The following is a 27,905-nucleotide window of genomic DNA, read 5'->3' on the forward strand; positions in this document are numbered from 1 at the left end:
TTTTTCTGTAGAATTTTATTTTGAAAATATTATTTCACTTGAAGATTGTTCTAAAAAACATTTTAAGATATGAAAATGTTATACAACTTATTTATTACAAATTAATCAGATAATTAGTTCTATAATTAGGTACACGGTGTTAGCTCATCTACATAAAAAATATTGCACATTTTCCTTTATTTTGTATCCAGATGTGACTGATGTCTACACTATATAGAATTCCAAACTATTTAAAAGTTACTGTGTGAAATGTCAACTTTATAAATATCAGAACTAACTGCACTGTAAAACAATCATTTTGGTAAACATGCATTTATTCACAGTTGATTTGTTTCTCCAAGATAAATGCATAACTGCTCAGAGTTATTTAAGAACCTGTGTAGAGGTACAAGAGCACGCTATTGCAAGTCTATTTCTACCTTCATTTTGAGGAAACACTGATCTTGGCAAAAACCTGGCTTGCTTTCAAATGAACTATTGCTGGTAAGAAGGCATACTTTAAAACTTTTCTGTGATCTGCACCTGCTCTTTCCTTTTTAAATTAAAATTTAAAAGCACTGGTTTTCAGAGGTTTATCTATTGTGGCACAAGTGAGTAATCATATAAAATGGACCCTAGAAGCAGTTCAGCATTTCAGTGCCTGCAGAGCCTCATTTTATTTCTAAGTTATGACTGCCTTAAATTGCTAGACCACTCACTGATCATAGTTTTAAGAAAGTGACAAAATCAAATCATTTTATAATGTTATGAAATTGACACAAACCTGTATAACACAGTATTCCTCCACTGTGCTGAGGTCATATTATACTTTAAAAATATAAATAAACATATTCAATTGTGAGTTTTAAATTCTATAGTAATCCCAAAGTGTTTAAAATACACTTTAAAACAGAAGTGGTCACTGCAGAATATAGTTCCGGACTTGAATTGCTATTAGTGTCAAACACAATCATTCCTTATAAATAATTCTAGTGGTGCACTGGTCTGATTGATTCCAGCAATTTCATTAACAGGAGTGAACCATACTTTATACACAGAGAATATATTACTTGAAAATCCCCCAAACAGGAAAAATTTAGAAAGCTGTCAAATGCTTCCAAATGAAAAGTAAAGATCTGCTTCTGGCCCTCTTCTACACCCTTATAGTTGGAATCTGACAAAAATCCATGGGTACAATTTACAAACTTTGACAAACTATTACGTTAAAACCATTTTCTTTGGGGGAGATGAGAGAAAGTACCTTTAAAACCTGTTATACAAAATTCCAGCTGCCTTTTTATAAAAGTACGTTCCTTAGACTAAAGTCATAAAATTAAGGTGCAAGAGTTTAACAAAAATGAACTAAAGAGCTTTATTGACATCACAGTACATTCAAGAATAATTTTAAGAACATTACAGCTGAAAGAGAATGGCATGTTTATAGTCTTATTATGCACTATTTTTTGAAAAAAATGTAATAGAAAGAAATCCTATTAAGTAACTTGGAGCAGCATTTGAAAAAAGTACACCTATTTACAGATTAAAAAAAAAAAAATTCTGGTTTCACCTACACAGCCACAAATATGCCTCTATAATGAGACAAGCCCTTAAAACTCATGGAATTTTTTAAACATCATGGCATTCCTGCCACATCATTCCTCAGCGTTTACGACGGGGAGGGGTTGTTGATCTGAAAAAAAGAAAGGGAAAACATAAAATTTAAAAATAAAAATGTATTTTATACTGAAGAATCTTCAATTTTCAAATAAATATTATTATATAGGATTTCTAAAATTACTTATGATTATGATCATTTATCAAGTACCAAACTGAGTTTATTAAAGAGAGAGAGAGAAAGGACACTTTCAACTTTGAATAAATTCAGTCAAATTTTTTTTTTTTTTTAAATCAGACAAAATACTTTAAAAAGTATACTACCTTGATCGGGACTTAGACTTGTGTTTGCGGCTTGCCTTCTTACCAGACCTTTGAGATTTCTCCATGGATCGCGATCGACTATGTTTAGGCTTCTTAACCTTCTTTTCTTTGCTACTTCCTGGAGATTCAGAACTGCTCCTTCCACTAGAATCAGAGCCTGAATGTTTTTTACTATCTTTGGTAGTGCTTTTCTTACTATCCTGTCTAGAATCATGTCTTATGATTTTAACAGATATAGAACCACTCCTAGAGAACGTTCTTTCACTTTCTCGTTTCCTTTTTAACCTATCGTCCTGACTACTGAACTTAAAGTCCTTTTCTTCCCTTTTTTGTTTCTCTTTTCTTTTATCCTGTTCACGTTCCCTTTCTTTGTCTTTCTTTCTCCTATCTTTGTCTACACTTCCACTCCTCTCCTTTCTCCTCTCTTGTTCTTTAACCTCACCCTTATGCTTATGACTGCCTCCACTAAGACTTCCACGTTGATCATCAACTTTACGTCTATCTCGACTCCTACTACGACTGGACCGATTGGTTCGCCTATCCCTTGAGCGACTTCTACTTCTACGTCTCTCTCGGGAAGGAGTTCGATTTCTTCGTCTTTCTCTTTCAATGCTGTTTCTATTAGATCTCCTCCTATCTCTAATCTTTACTCTAGCCCTATTGCTCTCTATTTTAATTCTGCGAGAGTAACTTCTACTCCTACTACGCCTAGCTTTAATTGTTGGAGATCTACTCCTACTATGTCTCTTTTTTCTTTTAGGAGAAGAAGATCGGGAAGAAGTGCGACTACTCCCTGAGCTAGAACTGTATGAAGAGCTAGAGACAGAGCTGCTGGTACTGCTACTTCGGCTATTGCTACTGGAACTACCGCTACTAGAACTTCCTGATCTACTCCTTCCTTGTTTCTCTTTTTCTTTATGCTCTCTTTTTGGTTCTAAAACTGACGTAGTTTCACTTGGAGTTCTTTTCTTTTCATTAACCACATCACCATCTGCTTCTCTTGCTTCTAGTAGTGATAAACTATTTTGCTCTTTATGGATAAATTCATTCATCTCTTTTGTAACCCTTTCTGATTGCTGCTTTTCTTCTGAAACAGAAAAAGACAAAAATAGTAAGAAAGGCAAACATACAGTGAAAAAACTTCCATACTAGCAAATTTCAAGCTGTAAGACTATAAAAATAGAGCAGCACCGTTCAACAGAAATAAAAGGCAGTGAGCAATTCAGGGTTTTTTAACAGCTACTTTCAACAGCTACTAAACAGGTTTTTAACTGCTACTAAAAAGAAACAGGTTTGAAATTAATTTTCATATTTTATTAACCCAATATATAAGAAATATAACTTCAACATGCAAAGAGTTAAAAAGAAAATAAAAATATTCTGCTCTTTTTTTTTGTATTGTAAAGTCTTTGAAGTCCAGTGTGTATTTTATACCTACAGCACATTTCAATTTAAGCTGGCTCCATCTGAAATGCTCAGTAGCTACATGCACTCAGCTACCTGTCTGGACAGTACAACAATGGTGTAGCAAGTGCAGAGGTAAGTAAAGCAAGGAAGAAGACATTTCCCTCTTACACAGTAAAGCAACCTAAAGGTAAATTAGTAATTTATAGGAAATTTTTGGCTGTTAGCTCAATAATTACTTCTGAAATTGCCCAGTTAAGATTTTTCAAACAATAAAGTCTAAGTAAATATTCTTTCACTATTCCCAGTATCATTATATAAACTAAGAGCTGTACACATGTATAGCATTTTACATAATTAAATTCTACAGTGAAGTTGCTCGGTTGTGTATGACTCTTTGTGATTCCATGGACTGTAGTTTACCAGGCTCCTCCGTCCATAAAATTTTCCAGACAAGAATACTGGAGTGGGTTGCCATTTCCTTCTCCAGGGGATCATCCTGACTTGGGGATTGAACCTGGGTCTCCCACATTGCAGGCAGACCCTTTACCCTCCGAGCCACCAGGGAAGCTCAACTAAATTCTAAAAAGTCCTCTACTGTCCTTAAATATGTTAGCTATAAATTACTCTTCAATAGTTTACAATGTATTCCTTTCAAAAGTCTTTTCATTTTAGGAACTTCAATGAGAAATAAAAAGACACCAAATAGCTTAACTTACAGTCAGTAGAATTAATGTCTCCCAAAACAAAAAAATAGTTTAACTTTTATAAACTACATACTTTGAATAATTAATTTCGACTTTTAAGTTTGATAAAAATTGCAAACGAGTCAAAAACCTTAGTTTCAATTATATCACGTAGTATTTATAATCTAGCTTTGAGTCTATTGTGTTATTTTTAGGTTGGTTAAAAAATAATAAAAAGAAATACAAACTGAACTGTACAAGCACAAAGTGAGCCTAAAAGATATACCTTCCATCTGTTTATCATGTAACAGCTGTTGTTCTTTTTCTTTTCTCCAAAAAGCTTCCTGTTTTTGCCGGATTCGATGCCGTAATTCCTCATCATCAGTGTCAGATGACTCAGAACCTCGGTTGCTCCTCTCATCTTCACTGTCTCCTGATCCATAACCACCCAGTCCACCTGTGTGCATAAAGCCCAGTCTATCACATGTAAACATTATTCTACGCACTAAAAACTTTTTAAGGTCCGAGAAGAAAGCTCATTTCTTTTTTCATTGCCTTTTCTTGGAAGAATATGCTTATTCGGGGTGGGGAGGAGTATAAATTACAATGCTTAAGGAGTACACAGAATCCTCCAGAAAACTGATACTTAGTATCTTATTCTTTCAAGAATATTTCATATATTGCTCACCATAGGGAATCTTGAAAATGACTGTCTTATTGTCCCTGCTAACCAACAAAGCTATTTAATAGGGCAGTAACAAAGCCTTACTAAAGCATGATCAATTCAAACTACCTTACACAAGTTTATGATGATCCTGAAAATATTTCTAAAATTAACTCTTTCATTGTTCAAAGTTCAAAAATCCAAGGGATGCTAAATATTTTTTCCTAACAAACTTAGAATACTGTAATTCTTAATGGTACAGAAATGGCAAGGTGCTATATAACTGCTCCCCACCCTGAAGTGATCTAGATAGTAGTCATAACAAAATCACATGGGCATTTGGTTTTACCCATTTCTGCTGATCCTCACAAATATTAATTTGAAATGTAGATGGGGAAAAGGCAAGTTCAAGCTTTTATACACTTGATACTGTATCATGCAAATGGCAAATTATGAACATCACTACTATCACGCTCTAAGAAAAACCCTTTCCTCTACTGTAAAACTTGACTTACTGCAATACAATCTAAATTAAGGTCCTTAAAAGCATTTATGGATAGGTTCTTCCCTAAGGCATGTGTGCAATAATTATGAAAGTGAGCTTAAATGCTATCATGGCTAAATTATGAACTATTACAACTTGTACTAATAAACTACGAATTAGTCACATTTATAATAATCTCACTGTGAATACTTTAGTTAAAAAAAAAAAGCAAACCTTTTAGAGACTGATACAACCCTCAGACCTAGATTTCATACACTGAGTAGGCCCAGTACAGTTTCTAAGCAGAGCATGTAGAGACAAGGTAAGCTGACTTTCCCTTTAAGGCCCTCTCGCAAGTAAGGAGAACACTTACCGAGTCCAGTGAGGGAGGCCAGTGCACTGGACTGTGCCAGCTGTTTTGCAGGAGCTTTGTATCACATCAACAACAGGAACAACATGTTAACACAAATAGCCACGATTTCATAGTCATGAGAGTCTACGGTATTGTTAAATCTACCACTATTGCTGCTTTTTGGGGAGAGAAGAAACATTAAAAACATGACATTCATTTTAAACCAGTAGTATGTCTGGCCTTGAAATTATAATTCTGATGTGAGCTGAAACTGGTTGATAATGAGGGAAAACGTTGACCAATACACTGGTATTTTTATTTTTGAGGTATGGACCATAACTAAAATTTTCTTTCAATATACTTTTTAAGTGTTACGAAAAATATGCAGGGGTGGGACATATTACTTGCTTCTGTAAGAATTACAAGTGGTAACTGTGAAAATTCTGAAGGTTCATAATTCAATAGTCAAACTAAATGCATTAGAAATCATACACCTAATACCATGGTATCTATATATTAAAAAAAAAATCAGGTGAAATTGAACATCAAGAATTTTCCACAGTACATGTTATATATAGAACAACAGCAAAATTGCTAATTTGTGCTTAGGTAGGTTGGATAAAACAAAAATATATGTATAGTTTTAATATGCTGCCTACAAATCTAATATTTCCCAAAGAGTTAGAACATGCAAGAAAATCCATAATCTGCTAGTAACATGGACAACAAAAAAGTCCAAAGTAGCCACCAAAACCAAAGAGCCCCAGAAAAAGAAAACCAAGAACACCCACAATATACCTTTCGTTGCTTTCCGGTGTGCGTCTTTGGCTATGTAATAAATTTCTTCATCTGTGACATCCAGGAGAATTTCAGTCAGAAGCATTTTTGTCAGCAACATCTAAGGAAGGATATTTTATATGTTTGTTTTTTATTCCTAATTTAATTATTACAGTTACTAACACAGTTTCACATTTTCAAAAAAATTAAAAGGCAAAGGCATTTTATAAAACACTTTTAAAGATCAGATTAGCTATTCTAAGAACAGAGTATCTTGAAAATTATTGTAAATTATCAGAACTTTAAAAACATTTTAAATCATATGGATTAAAATATATATAAGAATTTATCTGTAAAGGAGAAACACTGAATTCTAATTCTGGAGACAAAACACTTTTCTTTAAAGTCCCTGTTAGTAAAAGTTTCCAGAAGTGTTTTAAGTTGAGAGGAATATCTTTTCACTTAATAATATTATTAGTAAAAAAAATAAAAATAAAATAAAAAAATATTATTAGTAAGCACCACAATACTAGTTTCTTATGTCACTTAGGAATTTACATTAACTCTCAGCTCAAAGTAAAATTTAAGGGGAAAAAACAAGGAAAATAAGGAAACGGCAATAACTGCATGTTGTGAAATGAAATCCTTTTTTTCTTTATTACTATCGTATAGCATACAATAGACTTGAAATAGGAGCTGCATTCTAGCACTCGTTTGGCAACCAACAGCTGTTTCAAATGTGGACCTCTCTGGGATCCAGATTACTCATCTACTAAAATAAGAGTACACCGAATCAGCATCATCTAAGGGCATTCCAAAGATCACTGACCAACCAACATGAGAAATGCAGCATATTATATACCCAATCTCATAAATCTACAGTACACATTATAGACATTGAAGGCTGTGAAGTGTTTCAGTGAAACATCTTTAACTGTGTTAAACCTAGAGCTTCCTAAATTTATTTTTCTATACATTCTTTTAATCTTCTACAATATACAAAAAACACACTTTTGACTCTCTGTGACCCCATTCATGGACTGTAGCCCACCAGGTTCCTCTGTCCATGGGGATTTTCCAGGCAAGAACACTGGAGTAGGTTGCCATGCCTCCCCCTCCAGGTGATCTCAACACACAGATCGAACCTGGGTCTCCGGCATTGCAGGCAGATTCGTTACCATCTGAGCCACCAGGGAAATGTTCTCTTGGGTCCCATGTAGTATTAATAAAACATTATTTAATCATGCTGTCGATATTAGAAAATGTGCTTAATAACTGCTGTATAAGCTATGATTTCATATATTATGAGTTACTTGGATTTTGCAGACACTAGTGCCCAGCAAATATACATCTTATAACTGTTTTACAAGTTCTCAAGTTTAAGATAGCCATTCAAAAATTTTTTTTACATTATTAACAAGATAAATCCTGTAATATAATGCTGAATGTCATTACATCTCAAAAAAAAATTTTTTTTTAAGCCTGTACATGGTAAAGGTAAGAAATTTAACATTCTACCATTTGATACTCTTTCTCTTCTTCAGTCATCTCTGGTTCACTCTGCTCTTCTTGAGGAACTGGAGATGGACTTCTGGTGACTTTTCCACTGCTTGCAGCCTCAACGTTTTCAGCGTCTTCATCTTCCTCATCACTATCCTAAAAAAAAGTAACAGCACCCAAATTCATGCTGATGTGATAAAATAATTATCTTAAATATTCTATTTTAAAACCCCAAATTAAAGTCTATGAAACAGATACAGAAAAATGAAATTTCTCTCTAAATAACACTTTTGTGCTACAGATCTCATTTGGTAATTTAAAGAGAGGAAATACAAGATTAAAAGATGGCTTGTGAGAATCAATTTCAATTTTTTCCCTTAGTTAAGTTTTCCTAAGATAAATAACTAGAAGCACATCATGCCCAGAGATTGATTTAATTAATATACAGTATATATGATGGTCCTGAGATGAGTGGTATGTAGAATTTTGGATAAATGAGCCACAGTCATATATTCAGTATAACTTTTATAGCTGTAAATTTAAGCTTTTTACCTAAAATCATGTGACTTAAAAAAAAATCTAAAGTCAGTTTCCAGATCTAAACTGCTTACTGAAATTTGCTTTTTTTTTTTAAGCTACATAACGTACAGATAAGCAAGAAATGAGGTTTACTTCAGATAGAGGAAATACCAGTAGTTTGTCTCTGTATAGTGTTAGGTTTTCAGTATCCAGATGGCACACCTTAAAAGGTAGATTCTTCTTTAGGCAAAGAAACATTCCACAGTCACTCTTAACAATGGTACTAAGTAACAGCCAAGGTGATCACCTAAAAAATTCTATGGAAAGACTATTTGAACCAGAGGAAGACTACATGTAAAAACAAGTCCAAAGGCATCTGGAAGAAAAGGGAAGACAATCTCCAGTTTTGAAAATTTTTTTTTTGGAGACTTAAAAAAACATATCAAACTAGGAACTCTACTATTTCACGTAGAGATTTAAAAAATTCTTTTTCTTTTTAAAGATAAATTTTAATAGTGACAGCCTGTGGTTTCTTATCTGCAAAACACCCAGAACAAAATCACATCTTTGGTATTATTGTTTTGTTAAAAAAAAAAAAAGTAGCTTATGGCATTCATGGAATTGAAGCAAAGCCAGTACCTGCTTGAAGTGAAGTGAAAGTCGCTCAGTCGTGTCCGACTCTTTGCGACCCCAAGGACTGTAACAGTCCATGGAATTCTCCAGGCCAGAACACTGGAGTGGGTAGTCTTTCCCTTCTCTAGGGGATCTTCCCAACCCAGGGATCAAACCCAGGTCTCCTGCATAGCAGGCGGATTCTTTACCAGCTGAGCCAACAGTTAATTTGCTGTCCTTGAAACTTATTTCTGAAGGAGAAAAATGGTCTTGGGAGGAAGAAGAATTTCCTGAATTGCACACTGGCCAGTGCTGTGGCTGTCATACCAGTGAGAGGCATATTGCTGCTAAAAACAAAAAAATTCTCAAGCCATCCATGCCATCTAACTGATAGAGATTTGAAGAGTTAAAACCTTATGTTACTTTCAGTACCTGTCAAAAACTAAGTTATTATATCCTCAAGTATAGCTGTTTTATAGGCCATCATTAGGGAGTTCACTGTACTACAATAAAGGAACAGAGATTTGTTTGTCAAGGTAAAACCTATTATCTAGCATCTCACTGAGTAATTTCTCTCTGAAATGAAACATTTTATACATTTGCTGCCCTTTTCTCCTTACTACCCTCAGTAACACATGTATAAAAATAAACTCCAATACACTTAACTGAAAGTTAATCTCAAGGATACTACTCTAGTACTTTTTCAAAGACTAAATTAATACCTATTTATTTTTATAAACTTTTAAAAATTGAAATATATTTGATTTACAATGTTTCAGGCATACAGCACGTGCTTTAATAGACATTTTTTTTCAGATTCTTTTCCATTATAGGTTATTACAAGATACTGAACACAGTTTCTGTGCTATACAATAGGTCTTTTTTATTTTATATATAGTAGTGCATATCTGTTAATCTCAAATTCCCAATTTATCCCTCCATCTTTTCCCTTTGGTAAATGTAAGTCTGTTTTCTATGTCTGTGAGTCTATTCTGTTTTATACGTAAGTTCATTTGTATCTTTTTAGATTCCACATATGTATTCTTTTAGATTCCACATACAAATGATATATGGTATCTGTAAATGGTAAACTGGTGCGTCCACTGTGGAAACCATCCACAATAGTCAAGACTTGGAAGCAACCTAAAGGTCTGTTGACAGACGAATGGATAAAGATGTGGTATGTGTGTATATATACATATATACACACAAAGGAATACCACTCAGCTATAAAAAGGAATGAAATAATGCCATTTACAGTAACATGAATGGACCTAGAGATTATCATACCAAATGAATTAAGTCAGAAAGTCAGTTAACTTTTTCACATAGATGTCACAAGGAGTTTCAGATCAAGAAAGTCTACTTACAAATTTACTTCTCTGAGGTAAACGAGGGCCATCTCCTCCTTCAGCATCATCTGCGGCCTTCTTTTCTTTTTTGGACAATTGTGAACGTTGTTGCTCCATTCTTTCTTTCTCCAACTTCTTCTGCTTTTCACGTTCCATTTTTTCAAGACCTTCTCGAATCCAAGCTGGAAGAGTCCTGCGTTTTACTGCATCTGTTTCACATGGAACAAAATATTCGTAAGTCAGTTAAGTAAAAATCATAAATGCATGAGTTCTTTATTCTTAAATTTCTACAATCCTTGTAGGTTAAAAAAAAATTTTGGTGCCCTTTAAGTGCTTTTGAAAAATACTATCATTCTCTAGCAAGGCAGTGGTAATAAAAACAATTCACTAAACATTATGCTTTTCTTTAAAATCATCACTTTTAATAGCAAAGGAAATATGGCTTTAACGCTCATAAGGTGCCAGGGCACTGGGAGAGTCCATCATCTCACTTAATCCTACAAAAGCCCTAAAAGAGCACTTCATCTTTTTTAAGTGATGAAACTGATGCTCAAAGAGATTAAGTGTTGTGTTCCAGTATAAAGACAGTAGTGATGTGGGCTAATTCAGAGCCAGCTGTTACACTATGCTGTTTCCTAAAATATTGAAAGAATTACAAAACCATGAGCCTTCACATTAAGAATTCATTTGAGTATTATTCCTTAAGTTAAAAAAGTTAGAATCTATTAATAAAATGTCTACTTTGTGATTAAAAAAAGAAAGACTTAAACGTCCTTAAATTAAGTGCTAGATTTGGGTTTCCAGATAAAAAGGAACATATATATGTAACTTACTGATGGCAATAAAATAGTTCTATTATGTTATTTAAAAATTAACTTTTTTTTGCCAAAATGCTATGGAAAGTGAATGAAATAAATCAAAGAAATCAATAGGACAGCAGTACATCCAATGAACTGAGAGTGGAAAGAGTCCATGGAGAATGAATAGGTTTCAGAAGGGGGAACTGATCATATACTCGCAAAATGTATCTAACTATCAACATCAAAGAAATATCAACATGTTATGGTTATGATAAATTTAAATTTTACAACAAAAGGTTGAAGTTTAAGGCAAAGATTTATTTTAAAGAAAATTATTCAAAACTAGATATTTTAGATAGTATCTTTTTTATAATTTTAAGATTTATGACTATAAAATGACAGGGCTTTAAAGTATCAATTCCTAACATATGAGAGTATTAGAACAATTTAAGAAAACAAAGCATCCTTTTTATATCATCAAGAAGTCATGCCAACTGTGGTTCACTAAACTTAAATAGCTACCAATTTGTGGAGGCTCCTGCTTCACAGGAAGTGCAATAGGTGAGCGCTGCCGATCCCTGAACGATGATGGTCTTTCTCTTCGATTCTGGGGAGGTGCCGGAGGTCCTGGAGGTCCTGGTTGCCAATAAGGAGGATGAAATCCACCTTGCGGTGGACCAAAAGCAGCCCCATGCTGAAAGAGTATTGCAGTTTATTTTTCTTCACATTAATACAACATACTCTCTGGGACACACGTGTGTTATGAACTGGGACAGTAGAAATCCATGTGTGCAGCAAATCCAAGATTTCCATGGTTCTAATATCCACGATATTTCTGTAGCCCTAGGCTTACTTTTCTTAAGAAAGATAAAGATTTTCTGCCTATGTAAATCAAAGAGCCATATAAAATCCAGCTTTTACTATAATACATTCAAGAAGTATAGAAAAAGATATATATTAATATGAGTTTTTTCATTCTGAATCCATTTGTCAACTACTCCTTCCACTACCAAGAAATCAAATAAATGTCAATTTTTCTGTAACTAGAAAATTATAGGAAAAAAATTTTAATCAATTTCAACTTCCTACTTGTAATCTTATTTCTATAATCTTGCAAGAAATAACTATTTTAATCAAAGATAAAAGCTACTGAATCATTCTATTAATTTTTTTGTTGTTGCAATTTTGCCATTTTCAGAGGCTTTTCTAAGCCAGATCCCAACAGAGTTTTTTATCTTGTTAGAATGGGGATCTATGAGCAAATGCTGTGTGAGGAGAAGCTCCCCATGACCAAATTTTTTCAAAACAAACAAAAGCTGTCATATCTATATGTCAAATATTCGTATAAAAAAAGGTATCTGAGTATGCATGAATAAGGGGATTACTGTCTCAAGGTTAATATTGTTCACCTTTATGCCCATTATCCGTATAATTAGTGAAACAACATATGGGTTTTTTCCCAAAATTTTAAATGATAGCTTAGTTTAAAGATAACAAATGGCAATCAATTATTTCAAAATAACACCTAGCACTGTAATTTAGGGTAGACTCTGGCAAAGTGATTAGAGAAAATAAAGCCCCACATGACACTATTCCCCATAGAGTTCTATGTCCCTAGGAATGAATCAGATGCTACAAGGAAGTATGTACAATTCCATTAACATGTCATGTTAGAATGGGAAAAAAAAAAATGACAACACTAGAAAAAGTCTTACTCTACACAGCAGAAGGAATTGCATTTAGGAAGATGATCTATGTTCTTCATGTATTTTATTCATGTCTTAACCATAATCTATTTTTGATAAATAATGTATTCAACTACTGTGCATTTTCTAAACTTTATTAAATATTTAAAGGTACCATCTTGAAATTATAAATTAGAAAACAAAACATCATATAGCTATTGCACTTACACATTTCTCATTTTATCCATATTTTTCCCTAACAGTCCTTTATACCATTTTCCTAAGCAAATCAAAAACCAGAAAATAAAAACCTAATGATTTTAATACTCAAAAACTAGTAACTTCTTTGACACATACGTGCTTATCTGTACAAGACTGAAAAGTGAAACACATATCTTAGATACTCTTGATGAGACACTTCCAAAGAATGGGTTACGTGCACATCTACAATATTAAAGCAACAAAATATCTTTCACCTGATAGTCAAACTGGTTCACTGGCCCCACTGCAAAATTATCGGGTGGTCCACCAAAGTTGTGATTGTTCTGGTTAAATATATGCCTGTTGTCAGGGGCAAATTCCCCACTGTCCTGACTGTTGCTGTCTTCAGAAGGAGGAACAATGTCCATTGGGCCTGGTGTTGGTGGCATCCATGGCTGATCTGGAGGGGGGTGTGGGGGCTGCTGATGCATTCCCCATTCTATTTAGGATTCAGGCATAAAAACATTCAACAGGGGGTTATAACAAAATCAACACAAATTTTTAAGATCTCAAGAAAGCTAGATTTTTCAGTAAAGAAACGGATTAAAAAACTCTATGACTTCTTGGTCAAATTCCTGTTGTATATCTTAAAAATAAGCAATGAATCTAATAAATAATTCAAATGCGCTAACTACTACTCTAATTTATATCCTAAACAAATGGAAACCAAATACCCAAAATTACTTTTAATGAACATAACAAAATCCAAAGCAAATTTTTGTTCAATTTTTCTATTTGTGTTCAGTAACAATACCATAAAAATAATACCTTCAGATTTTTATATAATTTCTTTCTTCCATGAACACATTTATCCTCACAACATCCCTGTGAGGTAGGGAGAAATCAGGTACTATTTTCGCCAATTTCAGGAGGGGAAACTGAGGCACACAGAGGTTTAAATCACTTGCCTGGGACACAAAGCCAGCACTGAGAATGCCAAGATGAATCATCGAAGAACTTAGGAACCAAAACATTTTCAAATGTGGGAAAATTTGGCACAGACAAGAAAACTAGAAATGAACTCTCTCTTAATATTAAAGATTAGAATATTCATTATTATTTTAAAAGTGATATCAGAGGATTACTTCTTGAGTTTTCCATTCTCACACTGAGAAATAAGTACTAATAAGAAAACGGAGCTATGACTTCACTGTTAGCATACTCAAATGTAAGATTCTTCTACAAATAATTTGAAGTGACTGTTAAAAATAACACAAGTCATAGAAAACTGAACTAGCATCAAGGAACCTAAATCACACTACAAAGTAAAAAAAGCAAGCAAACAAAAAAAAATATACAGATAAAAACTTATGGAAGATCTTTACTATCTGAAAAAAAGGGAGGAGAAAAATGAGCGGATGGTAGGGGCAGAGTATATTTGACAGACTAATCTGTCACAAAATGACACAATTTTTCTTTAGAGACTAGACATGTTTTGCTCTGCCAGTGCTGCTGCTGAAAGGCCAGAGGTTGCAACAGAGAGACATAGAATGCTCTCTTCCCTAGATGCCAAGTGAGGTTTCCAGTGTTCCCAGCCCCTGTCAGCCTAGGAATGAAGAACCAAGAAAAGAATCAAACTGAGTGCCACAATGCTAGGAGAATGAGTATAGAATAATTTAGCCATAAAATTTCAAGGTCAAATCTAACTGAAACTGCCTAGTCTTCAAGAAGTATTTATTTCAAGAAGTCATAAAACTAAGCAAATTAAACAATTTAATTTTAATGCTCATTTTATTTTAAAATTGAGTCCTAAAATTTGGAAAACATAAACAACAAACCTGGTTGCCACATTCTGTTAAAGTTTGAATCCCCTTGGAAATTCCCATGATTATTTGGACCAGACTCCATTGTAGACATATCCTGTCCGTTTGGCATCATTCCTGGTGGTTGTTCTACTATGCTTTGCTGTCCTGAAGCTTCTCTTTGGGCAATCCAAGCTTGAGCCAATGCAGCCCAGTCAATCTGGCCTAACAAAATTTAACATAGTGGAATTTGACATTCGGAATGTAGGAGCTAAAAGAACATGACTCTATGTAAAACAAGCATTTCAGTTAATCCTTACTAGAGATTTTAAATATTATAGAATGTTATAGTGGAAAAAAAGCTTAAAAATAACGCATATGCAGGTTACAAAACAAATAATCTAAGACATTCAGAAAAGGACTTTACAAAATAACCAATTTCTGCTGCTACTGCTGCTGCTAAGTCGCTTCAGTCGTATCCGACTCTGTGCGACCCCATAGACGGCAGCCCACCAGGCTCCCCTGTCCCTGGGATCTTCCAGGCAAGAATACTGGAGTGGGTTGCCATTTCCTTCTCCAATGCATGAAAGTGAAAAGTGAAAGTGAAGTCACTCAGTCGTGTCCGACTTGTAGCGACCCCATGGACTGCAGCCCACCAGGCTCCTCTGTCCATCGGATTCTCCAGGCAAGAGTACTGGAGTGGGGTCCATTGCCTTCTCCGAACCAATTTCTAGTATTACTCATAAGAAAAATTATTCCCTGTACCTTAGTTTATTGAATTTTTAAAAGCTCTTACTCTTTTTTTAAAATCACTATAAGAACAAATGAGTAAACTCACTCTTTCTCAAACAGGTCCCATTCAGGTCTACACTGGATCCTACACATCTCAGGTGAGTATAGCTAGCTATTTCTGTTCCTTCTCAGTCACCTTTGTTTAGCATCTTTAACTCCTTTCTCTAGTCAAAATATATCTCAACAACTTCTTAGTCATTTTTATTCAAAATTCATTGTTTCCTCTATCTTCATCAAAAATTTATAGCTTCTACTCATGTGATTAAAGTGACTGGAACTGTACATACATGTGGTACTACCCATGTCCATTTCCTGGTTTTCCTGTTATAACATAAACATGTAAAATGTAACCATTCAAGGAAACAACATAAAGATTACATGAGACTCCCTGTAATCCCTTCTGTAACTTCCTATAAATTTATAATTATTTCATAATAAAAGGTTTAAAAATCATAAAAAAAACTATAGCTAACATTTTAAGATCTAACAGTATTAATAAAGTAAACAATGTAGACTAAGACACAGGTTTTTACATCTCAATTTAGCTAAGATTAAATAAATATATTCTCATACATTTTGACAAAGGTGAAGTTAAACTTGGTAATGTATATCTAAAACTTTAAATGTACAACTGTGATCTACCAAACCTATTTCTTAGCTTTTTTTCCTAAGAAAATAATTGGACAAGTAATAATGGTATGTATACAAAATTAGGGAAATGTCTTCAAAAAGTCAAGTCACAGACAATCAATCATAAAAGTGAATTTATTACAGTACAGTCCTATAACAGAATGGTATGTAGCTATTAAAAAAAAAAAGAAGTAGGAAAGCATTAACTCAATAAACACAGGGCAGTAGAAGGGGTCATACCAATTAAGCAAAATTGCCTATGAATTAACCACTGTTAGAACTCAGTAATAAATGGGGGATCCCTATGCCTTTTCTGCATCTATATAAGCTTGAGATACTCCATATTAAAGAGAGATTTTAAAATTATATAGTATACCATCAGTTGATTATGATCTACATAGAATCTTAAGACTCAGAATTAACAGCAGAAATATGATTAACCTAAGCAACACATTTAAGAAAGACTTTCTTCAGAAAACAAGAACTAAATCAGTTTTAGAAATATAAAATCTATACAAAGCTTTCTACCCTTTGAGGAAATATTCCAAAGGGAAATCCATTCCTTTATATGTATGCTAGGTAAGATGATTCAAGAGAAAAAATTAAAATCCAACCATAAAACGATCCAATAAACCAATCTCAATTCTACCTCCCTTAATCCTTGTGCCTATCTTCCACCCATTTCTATATACCTCCCTACTCCACTCCCCAAAATTCAATTTGTTTCCTTACTTGGATCCTGCTGGTGCTGGAACGACTGCATCCATTGTTGTTGGTTCAAAGGCCACTGCTGCCAAGGTTGTCCTCCTTGATCCCACATCCTGACTTTTAAAATATATGATTTTCTGTCTTCAACAAAATAGTTTAAAAAAGAATGAGTGTTATTTAATGTTAAAAAGCTCACACATCAGAAATTATTATATGATTTTACATTTATGTCATCAGAGCTCTAAAATTCTGCTCAAAAGTTTGCCAGAAGCAACCGGAAATTTTTGGTTGGCAAGCAAGAGTAGAAAATTTCATGTTAACGCTGGTGTCAAGAGTTTGGAGGAAAGCATAGCTCTAATCAATTTAGCTCAAAGGGGGAAAAATCTAATTTTTCTGATTTTTTCTAATTCTAACTTAAAATCTCATATAAACCTGTGGAATGTAATTATTTTGAAGATTATAATAAAAAACGTTTATCTATTTAGCCTCCCATAATCTAAGACTTTACTGAAGAGGGTAATCAAATAGCTCTAGTTAAAGAAAACTCTTCCTAATAAATTTCAATTAATGAGAGCAGAAGGTAGAATAGATTTAGAAAACTGTCATATTGTCAAACCTAATAAAAGCAGCTGATTCACGCAGTCTTAGAAGAAAAGTTGATGGGAAATCAAAAATTCAAAGGTTACCAAAATATCACCCCTACAGATTATTAAATGTCTCATGAGACACAATATTATGTCCCCAGAATTACTATTTTCACCAAAAATGTTTACCTGAATCCAACTGAGCTTTTGGCTCTCACTTGCAGTGCAAAAGTGAAAGTCACTCAGTCATGTCCAACTCTTTGTGACCCCATGGCCTATGCAGTCCATGGAATTCTCCAGGCCAGAATACTGGAGGCGGATTCTTTACCAGATGAGCCACAAGGGAAGCCCAAAATATGGGAGTGGGTAGCCTTTCCCTCCTCCAGGGGATCTTCCCAACCCTGGAATGTGGAAGACCTGGGTTCGATTCCTGGGTTGGGAAGATCCCCTGAAGAAGGGAAAGGCTACCCACTCAAGGATTCTGGCCTAGAGATTCCACGGACTGTATAGTCCATGGGGTTGCCAAGAGTTGGACACGACTGAGCGACTTTCACTTTCACTTTTCAATGTGAAGGAATTACAAGGGGACAAAGGCACTGGCCAAACAGTATCAAAAGAAACAATCAGACAAATCTACAAGGAGAGATAGCCCACAAGACAAGGTTTCCTTTTTTTTTTTTTTGGCCACATCACACAGCTTGCGGGATCTCAGTTCCCTGACCAGGGACTGAACCAATGAAGCCTAGAATCCTAACCACTAGGTGACCTGGAACTCCCCAAGACCAGGTTTCTTAATATATAATTAAGATGGAAAAGTAGGGGGAAAAGACATATGTTAATAACTATTAAATCTAGCTGATGGGTATGGGGACAGTTTAGTCAACTGTAAACTAGCTTGAAAACTTTCACAGTAAAAAGTTTTAAACGCCTACAAGTCATTTTTATACTGTCTCCAACTCAGATATATAACCCTGTTCAAGAATCAATGACACACACAGTAGGCAGAGTATGTTTCTTCATTTTTGTACCCCAGGGCTTTAGCATATAGCAGGCATTAAATAAACGTTTACTAAATGTATCCTTTCAAACCGACCCTTTCCTCTATTCTAAGAACAAAACTATTTCTTAGTATTGCAGGATCACAAAGAGCATGAAAGCCAGATATTATGGAAGTAATAGACACCAACTTAAATACAACAATGGGCTATTACAATCCAGGCTTTTAAACTTGCAACTAGTCTTTGTTGCATTCTCAGAATGTTAAATACTTCTATCAGTGGCAGATCCTGACCTCTCAGTTGAACACTGTGAATTAGAGAAGATGCATTCCTTTGTTATACCTTATTTATTTATGAGTCAAGTGCACTTACTTGTCTTCTAATTGTATTATACGCTCTATTATAATGGTATTATTAGAATAAGACAAAACAGGCACTAATTTAGTACTGCATTTGAGGCCAATAACTGGACTGGGTATTGGACTAATTCCAAGCTGCTTTTTTCTGATCTTTCTTCCAATTTCCTCTTTTCCAACTATACCTTTAAAGTTCTTTAAAAGCTAATGACTCATTAGCACTCCTGAAAACTTTAAATAACTTTAGCTAAAAGGAAACAAATAAATAGAGGAACAGCCAGAAGAAACACCAACTACTATTTTGACTAACCTCAGAGGTTCACCTTCTGTTTAAAATTTAGGATGATTCAGAACTACAGCTTGGGAGCATAGCAGCAAGATTACTTATGTCCTGGAAAAAAAAAAAGTGAATGTTTGCACTTAAATAATAAAGAGCTATTAGAATTAATAAAAATAAATTCTAGAGATGCAACACAAAAGTGTAATCATCTCCAAATTAATCTGAAACTTTTTCTCTCATTAATTTTATGAGAAAAGATTTACCATTGTAAATTTAAAGGAAACCAGTACATCAGAAATGAGAAAGCAAAGCTTTTAAAACATTTTTCTTTCAAAAATTTCTTTTTTATTTACTTGAACAACTCACTAACAATATAAAACATGTCAAGCAATTTAGGAACTGTCATTCGTTGTTGTTCAGTCACTAAGTCATATCTGACTCTTTTCCACCCCATGGACTGCAGCAGGCCAGGCTTCCCTGTCATTCACTATTTTCCGCAGTTTGCTCAAACTCACATTCATTGAGTCAGTGATGCCATCCAATTATCTCATTCTCTGTTGCCCCCTTCTCCTCCTGCCCTCAATCTTTCCCAGCATCAGAGTCTTTTCCAAATGAGTCGGCTCTTTCCATCAGGTGGCCAAAGGATTGAAGCTTCAGCCTCAGCATCAGTCCTTCCAGTGACTATTCAGGGTTGATTTCCTTTAGGATTGACTGGGTTGATCTCCTTGCTGTCCAAGGGACTCTTAAGAGCAAGCGTCTTTCAACTGCTTGGCTACAGTCACTGTCTGCAGTGATTCTGGAGCCCAAGAAAACAAAATCTGTCACCGTTTCCACTTTTTTCCCATGTATTTTTGGAGGCCATGATCTTTGTTTTTTGAATGTTGAGTTTTAAGCCAGCTTTTTCAGTCTACTATTTCACTTTCATCAAGAGGCTCTTTAGTTCCTCTTCACCTTCTGCCATAATGGTGGTATCATCTACATATCTGAGGTTATTGACATTTCTCCCCACAATCTTGATTCCAGCTTGTGCTTCATCCAGCCCAGCATTTCGCATGATGTATTTTGTATACAAGTTAAATAAGCAGAATGACAAGATACAGCCTTGACATACTCCTTCCCAATTTGGAACGAGTCTACTGTTCCTTGTCCAGTTCTAACTGTTGCTTCTTGATCTGCAGCCAGGTTTCTCAGGAGACAGGTCAGGTGGTCTGGTACTCCTATCTCTTGAAGAATTTTCCAGTTTGTTGCGATCCACACAGTCGAAGGCTTTAGCGTAGTCAATGAAGCAGAAGTAGATATTTTTATGGAATTCTCTTGCTTTTTCTACAACCCAATGGATGTTGGCAATTTGATCTCTGTTTCCTCTGCCTTATCTAAATCCAGGTTGTACATCTGGAAGTTCTGTTCACATATTGCTGAAGCCTAGCTTGAAGGACTACGAGCAGTACCTTGCTAGCATGTGAAATGAGTGCAACTATATGGCACTTTGAACATTTTGGGACTGCCATTCTTTGGGATTAGAACAAAAGCTGGAATTGTCATACATGCCAAGAAAAAAAAGGAACATTTTAAAAGATCTCATCTATCTGATATGAACTTAATGATACAAATAAGGTAATAAATTCAGATTCTTCCATGGAATTCTAAGTTTAAAAATTACATCAGCAAGGTGAGAACAATTTGTCCTTCAAATAGTTTCATCTTCTTCCCATTAATACCTTTTTAAAGCTGATAGACCTTCCAAAGGTACCAGACACCTTCTTGCTGTCCTAAAGTCTATGACCCTGCAGTCACTAAACAACAAAGGAATAAATAAGTCTATAGGTTCTTCTTTCCCTCTGTTTACTTTTATTGTTAACCCTGTTAATGATAAGAAATTGTTGACTTACATACATGAGAACCAAAAGGCTGGTGTTTAAGCACAGCTTACTGTGTTTTACAAAGCTCTAACAGCACACCAGAGTTGATACATAGATTTTTCTGTGGTAGGTTGTAAACTCACACAATGCAGGGACTATAATAAGCTCTATATAGTGTCTGCTGGGGTTGCAAACAGATGTGCACATAATAAAATCACTTTAACATATCAATGATGTATGTTGACTATCATCACTGCCAATACGCAGATTTACTTTTCTGGAAACCACTCTAAAAACAGTTTCTTTTATTTACTCATGTTTAATGGTTGTCACGGCCAATTTTTTCAATTTCGCTTTTAAGTTTTCTGATTATCACTTGTCACCCTAGACTTCAGAACACAAGCTGATGATGCCTATCTATACCACTCACTAGCTGTGTGAATATGGGGAAATTAACTATTCTCTAATCCTTGGTTTTCTCAACTCTTAAATGGTAGACATAATAAATGTCTACCTCATAGGGTTATTGTGAAGATTAAGCAGGAAACATGTAAAAACTGGGCACAAAAAGCTTCAATAAGTAGTAGTTAATATCCCACCAAGACTTTCTCACGATATTTTTGATAGCACTCAAGTTTACAACTGGGGACAGGCAGGGGTGATCAAGTCAATCCATTTCTACTCAATTCCATTTTCTTACCTTAAAGCAATCTAAGAGTTATCCAGATTTCATTTTATCTTAGGGGAAAAAAAAACTTTTTGCTCCCATTTCTCACAATATCATAAGCTGAAGCTTTTATTAAAACAAAACAAAGCAAAATTTTTTAAGTTTTCCTATAGATGTTATGTGCATATTTTCAAAAGTGATTTGTATTACTTGTACCATTTCTGTTTGCTAAAACCAACCATTTCTATTTTTACTATACTTTCCAAAGCTTTGTTCCCTCCAAAGTTTTTATAAAAGCTATTATTCAAATACAGTGTTTGATACACTTAGGCTGAGAAAAATATGGAAACAATGTGAAATTGTGACAAAAGCAGAATAAAAACATCTACTTCTGCTTCACTGACTACGCTAAAGATTTTGTATGGATCGCAACAAACTGTGGAAAAATTCTTAAAGAGATGGGAATACCAGACCACCTTACCTGCCTCCTGAGAATTCTGTATGCAGGTCAAGAAACAATAGTTAGAACCGGACAAGGAACAACGGACTGGTTCCAAATTGGGAAAGGAGTACGTCAAGGCTGTATCTTGTCAGCCTGTTTATTTAACTTATGTGCAGAGTACATCATGCGAAATGCTGGGCTGGATGAAGCACAAGCTGGAATCAAGATTGTGGGGAGAAATGTCAATAACCTCAGATATATATATATATATATATATATATATATATATATATATATATATATAGATGATACCACCATTATGGCAGAAGGTGAAGAGGAACTAAAGAGCCTCTTGATGAAAGTGAAATAGTAGACTGAAAAAGCTGGCTTAAAACTCAACATTCAAAAAACGAAGATCATGGCCTCCAGTCCAATCACTTCATGGGAAATACATGGGGAAAAAATGGAAACAGTGAGAGACTTAATTTCTTTTGTTCCAAAATCACTGAAGATGGTGACTGTAGCCATGAAATTGAAAGACGCTTGCTCCTTGCAAGGAAAGCTATGACAAACCTAGACAGCATATTAAAAAGCAGAGACATTACTTTGCCAGCAAAGGTCCGTACAGGCAAAGCTATGGTTTTTCCAGTAGTCATGTACGGATGTGAGAGTTGGACTATAAAGAAAGCTGAGCGCTGAAGAATTAATGCTTTTCAACTGTGGTGTTGGAGAAGACTCTCAAGGGTCCTTTGGACTGCAAGGAGATCAAACCAGTCAATCCTAAATGAAATCAATCCTGAATATTCATTGGAAGGACTGACACTGAAGCTCCAATAATTTGGTTACCTGATGCGAAGAGCTGACTCATTAGAAAAGACCCTGATGCTGGGAAAGATTGAAGGCAGGAGGAGAAGGGGATGACCGAAGACGAGATGGTTGGAAAGCATCACCAACTCAATGGACACGAGTTTGAGCAAGTTCCAGGAGATGGTGAAGGACAGGGAAGCCTAGCGTGCCGCACTCCACGGGGTCACAAAGAGTCAGACATGACTGAGTGACTAAACAACAACAATAAAATGCTTTAGTTAAACCTGCAGCTGAGAAACTTTACTTGTCTACAGAAAATGCATGTTGAACAAGCATGTTGGTAGAACACCAAAGTCTCAGTCTTTTTGGAAGGCAAGTTAACAGTAGAGTATTTTAAAACAATTTTAAATGCTCATTCCTCTGAGCCAGCAATCCCACTTCAGGGACTTAGAACCATGGATGAGCATACTCACCATCTAACTCAAAAACCTGTAGCATGTCTGCAACAGTGAGTATCTGCTTTCAGTGACACTCAAAAGGCAATAGGTGAGTTAACAGTGAACCATACAGTGGACTGTTATTTAGCCATTAAAATGAATAAGGTAGATTTTTATATGCTGACATATACTGATGTACAAATTGTATTATGAATTGTATAGGGAAAAAATTATGATACAGGATCAATAATGATGCCACTCAAAGTTTTATTTTTTTAAGAATGCAATTTAGTATAGAAAATTCCTAAATTACCAAAAAGTTCTTAAAACTGGTAAGCTCTGGAGAGGGAAAACAGAGATCAGTTAATTTTAATTTTTTATTTTCTTTCTGTATTCTTTGAATTATTTAATTATGAGTGCATTTTAAAAAACAAATCTACTATAGTTTTTTTTTTTTTTTTATTAGTTGGAGGCTAATTACTTCACAACATTTCAGTGGGTACTATAGATTTTTTAAAAGGTACAAAGAACCAAGAAGCTGATCATCAAAATTTTTATGTGTTTTATCTTGACTGAAGGATCTTCTTGAGGGCATAGGAAATATCCTATAATTATTTCGAATTCTCCAAAGAGCTTTGCCCATATTTAGTGGTAAAATATTTTACTCAGCCACTGAAATTTATTATCAAGTAAATATATTAATATTCATTGAAGATGACATTCTAGTACTGCGTCTCTGACTTTGTAACATCAAAAGTCAATTTCAATCTATTCATTCTTCGCTTAGCTTTAATTTTAAAGATCCATAAGCTCAATTTCTCAAGTTTAGAGAAATGTGATCATTGATGAGCTGGGCTGCCAAGACTTTCCCTTCTCAGGGGAAATTAACTATTTCCTTGGAAACAACTGGGATTTGGGAAGACCAGAAACATCAACAACCATGGTTTGCATCAGATCATGCACATTATCATACACAGCTACAAAAATCTGGTTTATGAATATGACCAGTGTTATGGATTGAACTGTATTCTGCCACAAGCTATGGTAAAGTCCTACCCCCACTTCCATTAACCGTGAACATGGCCTTCTTTGGAAATAGGGTTTTGGCAAACATATTAAAATGAGGTCATACTGGATTAAAGTGGGTCCTAAGCCAGTATGACTGGCGTCTTAAGAAAAAGAGAGACAGACATTGGGAAAATGCCATGTGACCACAGCAGCAGAAACTGGAGTAAATTGTCCACAACCAAGGAAAGCCAAAGACTGCTGGGAACCAACAGAAACTTGGAAGAGGCAAGAAAGCATCCTCCCCAAGATCAGAGAGAAAGAGAAGAAAGAAAAGGAGGAGGATGGTGGGGAGGACTTTTGAGCACAAATGCATGACCCTGTCAAAACCTTAATTTCAGTCAAACACTTGTAGGCTGGAGAACTGTGAAAGAACAAATTTCTGTTGCTTTCAAGTCAGTCTGTGGCAATTTGGTATAGTATCTCTATGAAACTAACACAAACAGAAATGACCATAAATTATTTATTTCTTAAATGACTCTATATTAGAACAATCATTGCTACGAGGGTCTTAAAATTACTCTTTTAAAGGACAATCATTAATATTTGCAAAAGTCATCTTAGAGACTGTATGACAGATGAATGAGAATGAAAATGTAGTGTTTGTTTTAAAGCCCTTAATGCACCAATTGGAAAATCAAAGAAATATAGAGATATACCCATCCTTTGGTGCGTATAATGAAGTTTTTCACATCAAACACAAACCACAAAATGCAACAACCTTCTTATCCCTTGCCATTTCAGTCTTACACTCATGGTAACTGACCTCAAACTCAAAAAGAATATATTTGGATCAAGTCAGATTACTTAGAAATGGCACTAACAAAGTTAATCTTGTAATCATTTGAAATATCATAACTTTTTTTGCTACTTAATGTGAAATGCATTTTAGTATATACTGAAATACTTCCAGAGCTTGCAACTCAAAAGAGGTAATCAAAAAATATTGGAGAATTGAATCCTTTGATTAGAGACAACAAAAACAAGTGATAACTGAAAAATAAATTTGGAAGAAAAAAACTGTAGAAAATCTAAAGGAAACAACTCCTAGTAGCAATAAAAACACTTGCCTTTGTTCTAATACTATTCTCCAATTAAGGAAAGTAATCAGGGATTGGTAAAGCAATAGCTGATTCTTAGAACTGGGGCAAGAAATACACAAAATGAGCCTGGAACATCTTGCAGTGCCAGAAGTAAGATGATGCTCAAAAAGAGGGATGAGGAAGATGGCAGGATGTCAAAGGTGCAGAGTAGACAACTCAAAGAGCTACCCATGTCCAAAGGTGGAATAATTTGGACAATAAAATAAAGTAGTACTGGATTACAATACGACATAAATATTTATGAATCCTGACATAAATAAATGATTAAAATAAACTGGAGGGAAGAGACAAATCTATGCAGAGGCATTCCAAATAAATTATGTAGATACTCCATCATAAAGGAGGGAGAACTTAACTCTCTACTCCTTAAGCATGGACTGTGCAAAGTGACTCCCAAAGAGTACAGTATGGAAACGGGAAAGTGGACAGGGGAGAGTATACTCCAGAGCAGTTTGACAAACACTACCTCAAGCAGGTGATCAAGGTCAGTATCAACACAGTAAGTCATGCTCATAGTATGTAGCCTAGATGCAATGTGATGAAAAAGGCACTGAACCTCTGTGATCTTCCTCCTCAAAAACCCTAATACCAGTCTTATCATAAGAAAAACAACAAATTCCAATAGCAGGTCACCCTGCAAAATATCTGGCCAGTACCCCTAGAAATTGTCAAGGTCACTGTGTTACTTTGCTAAGGCTGCCATAACAAAGTACCAAAGACTGGATAACTCAAACAACAGAAATTTATTTCCTCATTGTTCTGGAGGCTGCTAAGTTTTTCTCTTTTTTTTCCAAAAGAGCAGTACACACAGGGAAGTAATCATTATAACATTACTGAAGTTTCATTACAACACGTAGGGTCCATGCTAATGACCTCATTTTACTTCTTTAAAGATCCTATCTCCAAATATAGTCATATTTTGAGGCACTGAAGTTAGGACATCACTGTACGAATTTTCAGCCTGTAAAAGCCATAGAAAACAAACTCTCACAACCAAAGACGACTAAGGACATATAACCATTAAATTTATATGATATTCTAAATAGGATCTCGGGCGGGAAAAAGGATATTAGGTTTAAACTTAGACAATATCAATAAACTAGAGACTTTAAGTAATAATGTATCAATATTGGCCCATTCAATGTAACAAACGTACCATACTAAAGTTAATAGGAGAAACTGCGTGCGGGGTGGGGGAGAGGGATTAGTTTATACGGTAACTCTGTACTACCTGCTCAACTGTTCTGTAAATCAAGAACTGTTCTAAAAAAAAAAAAAATAAAGCCTATTAACAAAACATTTTTAAACAGTCTCAAGAACACCTTAAACGAACAGATTTACCTTACCCACAGCCCACATCACCTTACAAAACAGTTTTTGTTGCCTTTGCCTTGCTGCACTCCAACCAGAAACTCCAAGTTTATTTTGCTGTTCTATGAATTCACCACCAACAATCAGAATCTGTCGAGGACCCGCGAGGTTCAGACGACAATAATATCCTCTACAGGATAATGAAACTGAAATGTTGCATGCTACCTTTCTTTCCCGAAGTTTAAGACATAGTCTCTACGACTTTAAAAATACAAGGATAATACAAACTACGGAACCCAACTGTACTTAAAAGAACACGGTTGCCCTTGGCTGCGCCTGCGTATTCTCAGCCACAAGACACAGAAGGTCCAGGGCCGGGCCCCCGCCTCCTCCGCTCCCCTGCACCCCCTCCCCATAAGAGGGTTCCCACTGCGCAGGCGCAGTGCTTAACGGCCGGTCGGGAGCCCGACAATCACTCCCTTCTCATCGGAGAGGGAACTCGCGTAGTTAGAAGGAGAGCTCGTGAGCACGCTCTTTCCATAAGAACATTTCCTTTTCACCGGGAGCACCGCCGTGATTCATCAAATCAGGCGGACGCCACCGCTTTAAGGGAGAAGAGGTTCCAGCGGTCGCGCCAAGCAGCGTACGCAGGCTACGTGTTTAAGTTATGCTACCTTAGCCACAGAAACCAAGAAAGTTGTAATGGCCTGGCAAGTCCCCACGCCTAACCGTTCAGCACCACTTACCCACTCTGTTTCCGGAACACCGCTGTCGCCACCGTTCCTGTTATAGCTCTCCAACCCTTTCGATGCTTCTACTTCTTCACGAACAAGACAAGATGGCGCCCGATTAGTCTCACCCGGAAGTGAATAATAATAACATCCGTTAGTCACCTGAAGCCATACTGTCCCCCATCCAGGTCTTTGAGCACATGACTGGACCAGGTTAACATGTTGCGACGCCATTTTTGTTATGGGCAAAACCACCTCGACTTTGTAAAGAACACAATGCAACTATCTGGACGTTCTTGTACTTTACCGTTTAAAGTATCCAGCGTCATGCCTGACCCATTTTTATCTTCACAGTGAACAGAAAGCCAAAACTTTAAGTA

The 27,905-nt window shown here is 35.4% G+C and overlaps 1 protein-coding gene across 9 annotated transcripts; it reads right to left on the reverse strand.

Annotated features, from left to right (window-relative positions):
* Positions 1–27,675, reverse strand: PNISR (PNN interacting serine and arginine rich protein). 9 transcript variants are annotated; one of them, XM_043439676.1, is made up of 13 exons: positions 27,541–27,674; positions 19,134–19,214; positions 16,910–17,022; positions 14,792–14,980; positions 13,229–13,452; positions 11,590–11,761; positions 10,286–10,476; positions 7,803–7,940; positions 6,306–6,405; positions 5,529–5,582; positions 4,294–4,464; positions 1,918–3,004; positions 1–1,669 (listed from the first exon to the last, which is right to left on the reverse strand). In XM_043439676.1, exons 3-13 carry the CDS (start codon positions 16,995–16,997, stop codon positions 1,639–1,641), a joined length of 2,445 nt encoding a protein of 814 aa, XP_043295611.1. In that variant the 5' UTR covers positions 16,998–17,022; positions 19,134–19,214; positions 27,541–27,674; the 3' UTR covers positions 1–1,638. The 9 variants fall into 9 exon arrangements, with proteins under 9 accessions (XP_043295611.1, XP_043295610.1, XP_043295613.1 ...); XM_043439675.1 differs by having other exon boundaries at positions 16,910–17,026; XM_043439678.1 differs by lacking the exon at positions 27,541–27,674 and adding an exon at positions 22,111–22,133 and having other exon boundaries at positions 16,910–17,026.
* Positions 27,676–27,905: the final 230 nt, after the last annotated feature.

The sequence above is a fragment of the Cervus canadensis genome, chromosome 20 (genome assembly GCF_019320065.1).
Source record: "Cervus canadensis isolate Bull #8, Minnesota chromosome 20, ASM1932006v1, whole genome shotgun sequence".
NCBI classification, from domain to species: Eukaryota; Metazoa; Chordata; class Mammalia; order Artiodactyla; family Cervidae; genus Cervus; species Cervus canadensis.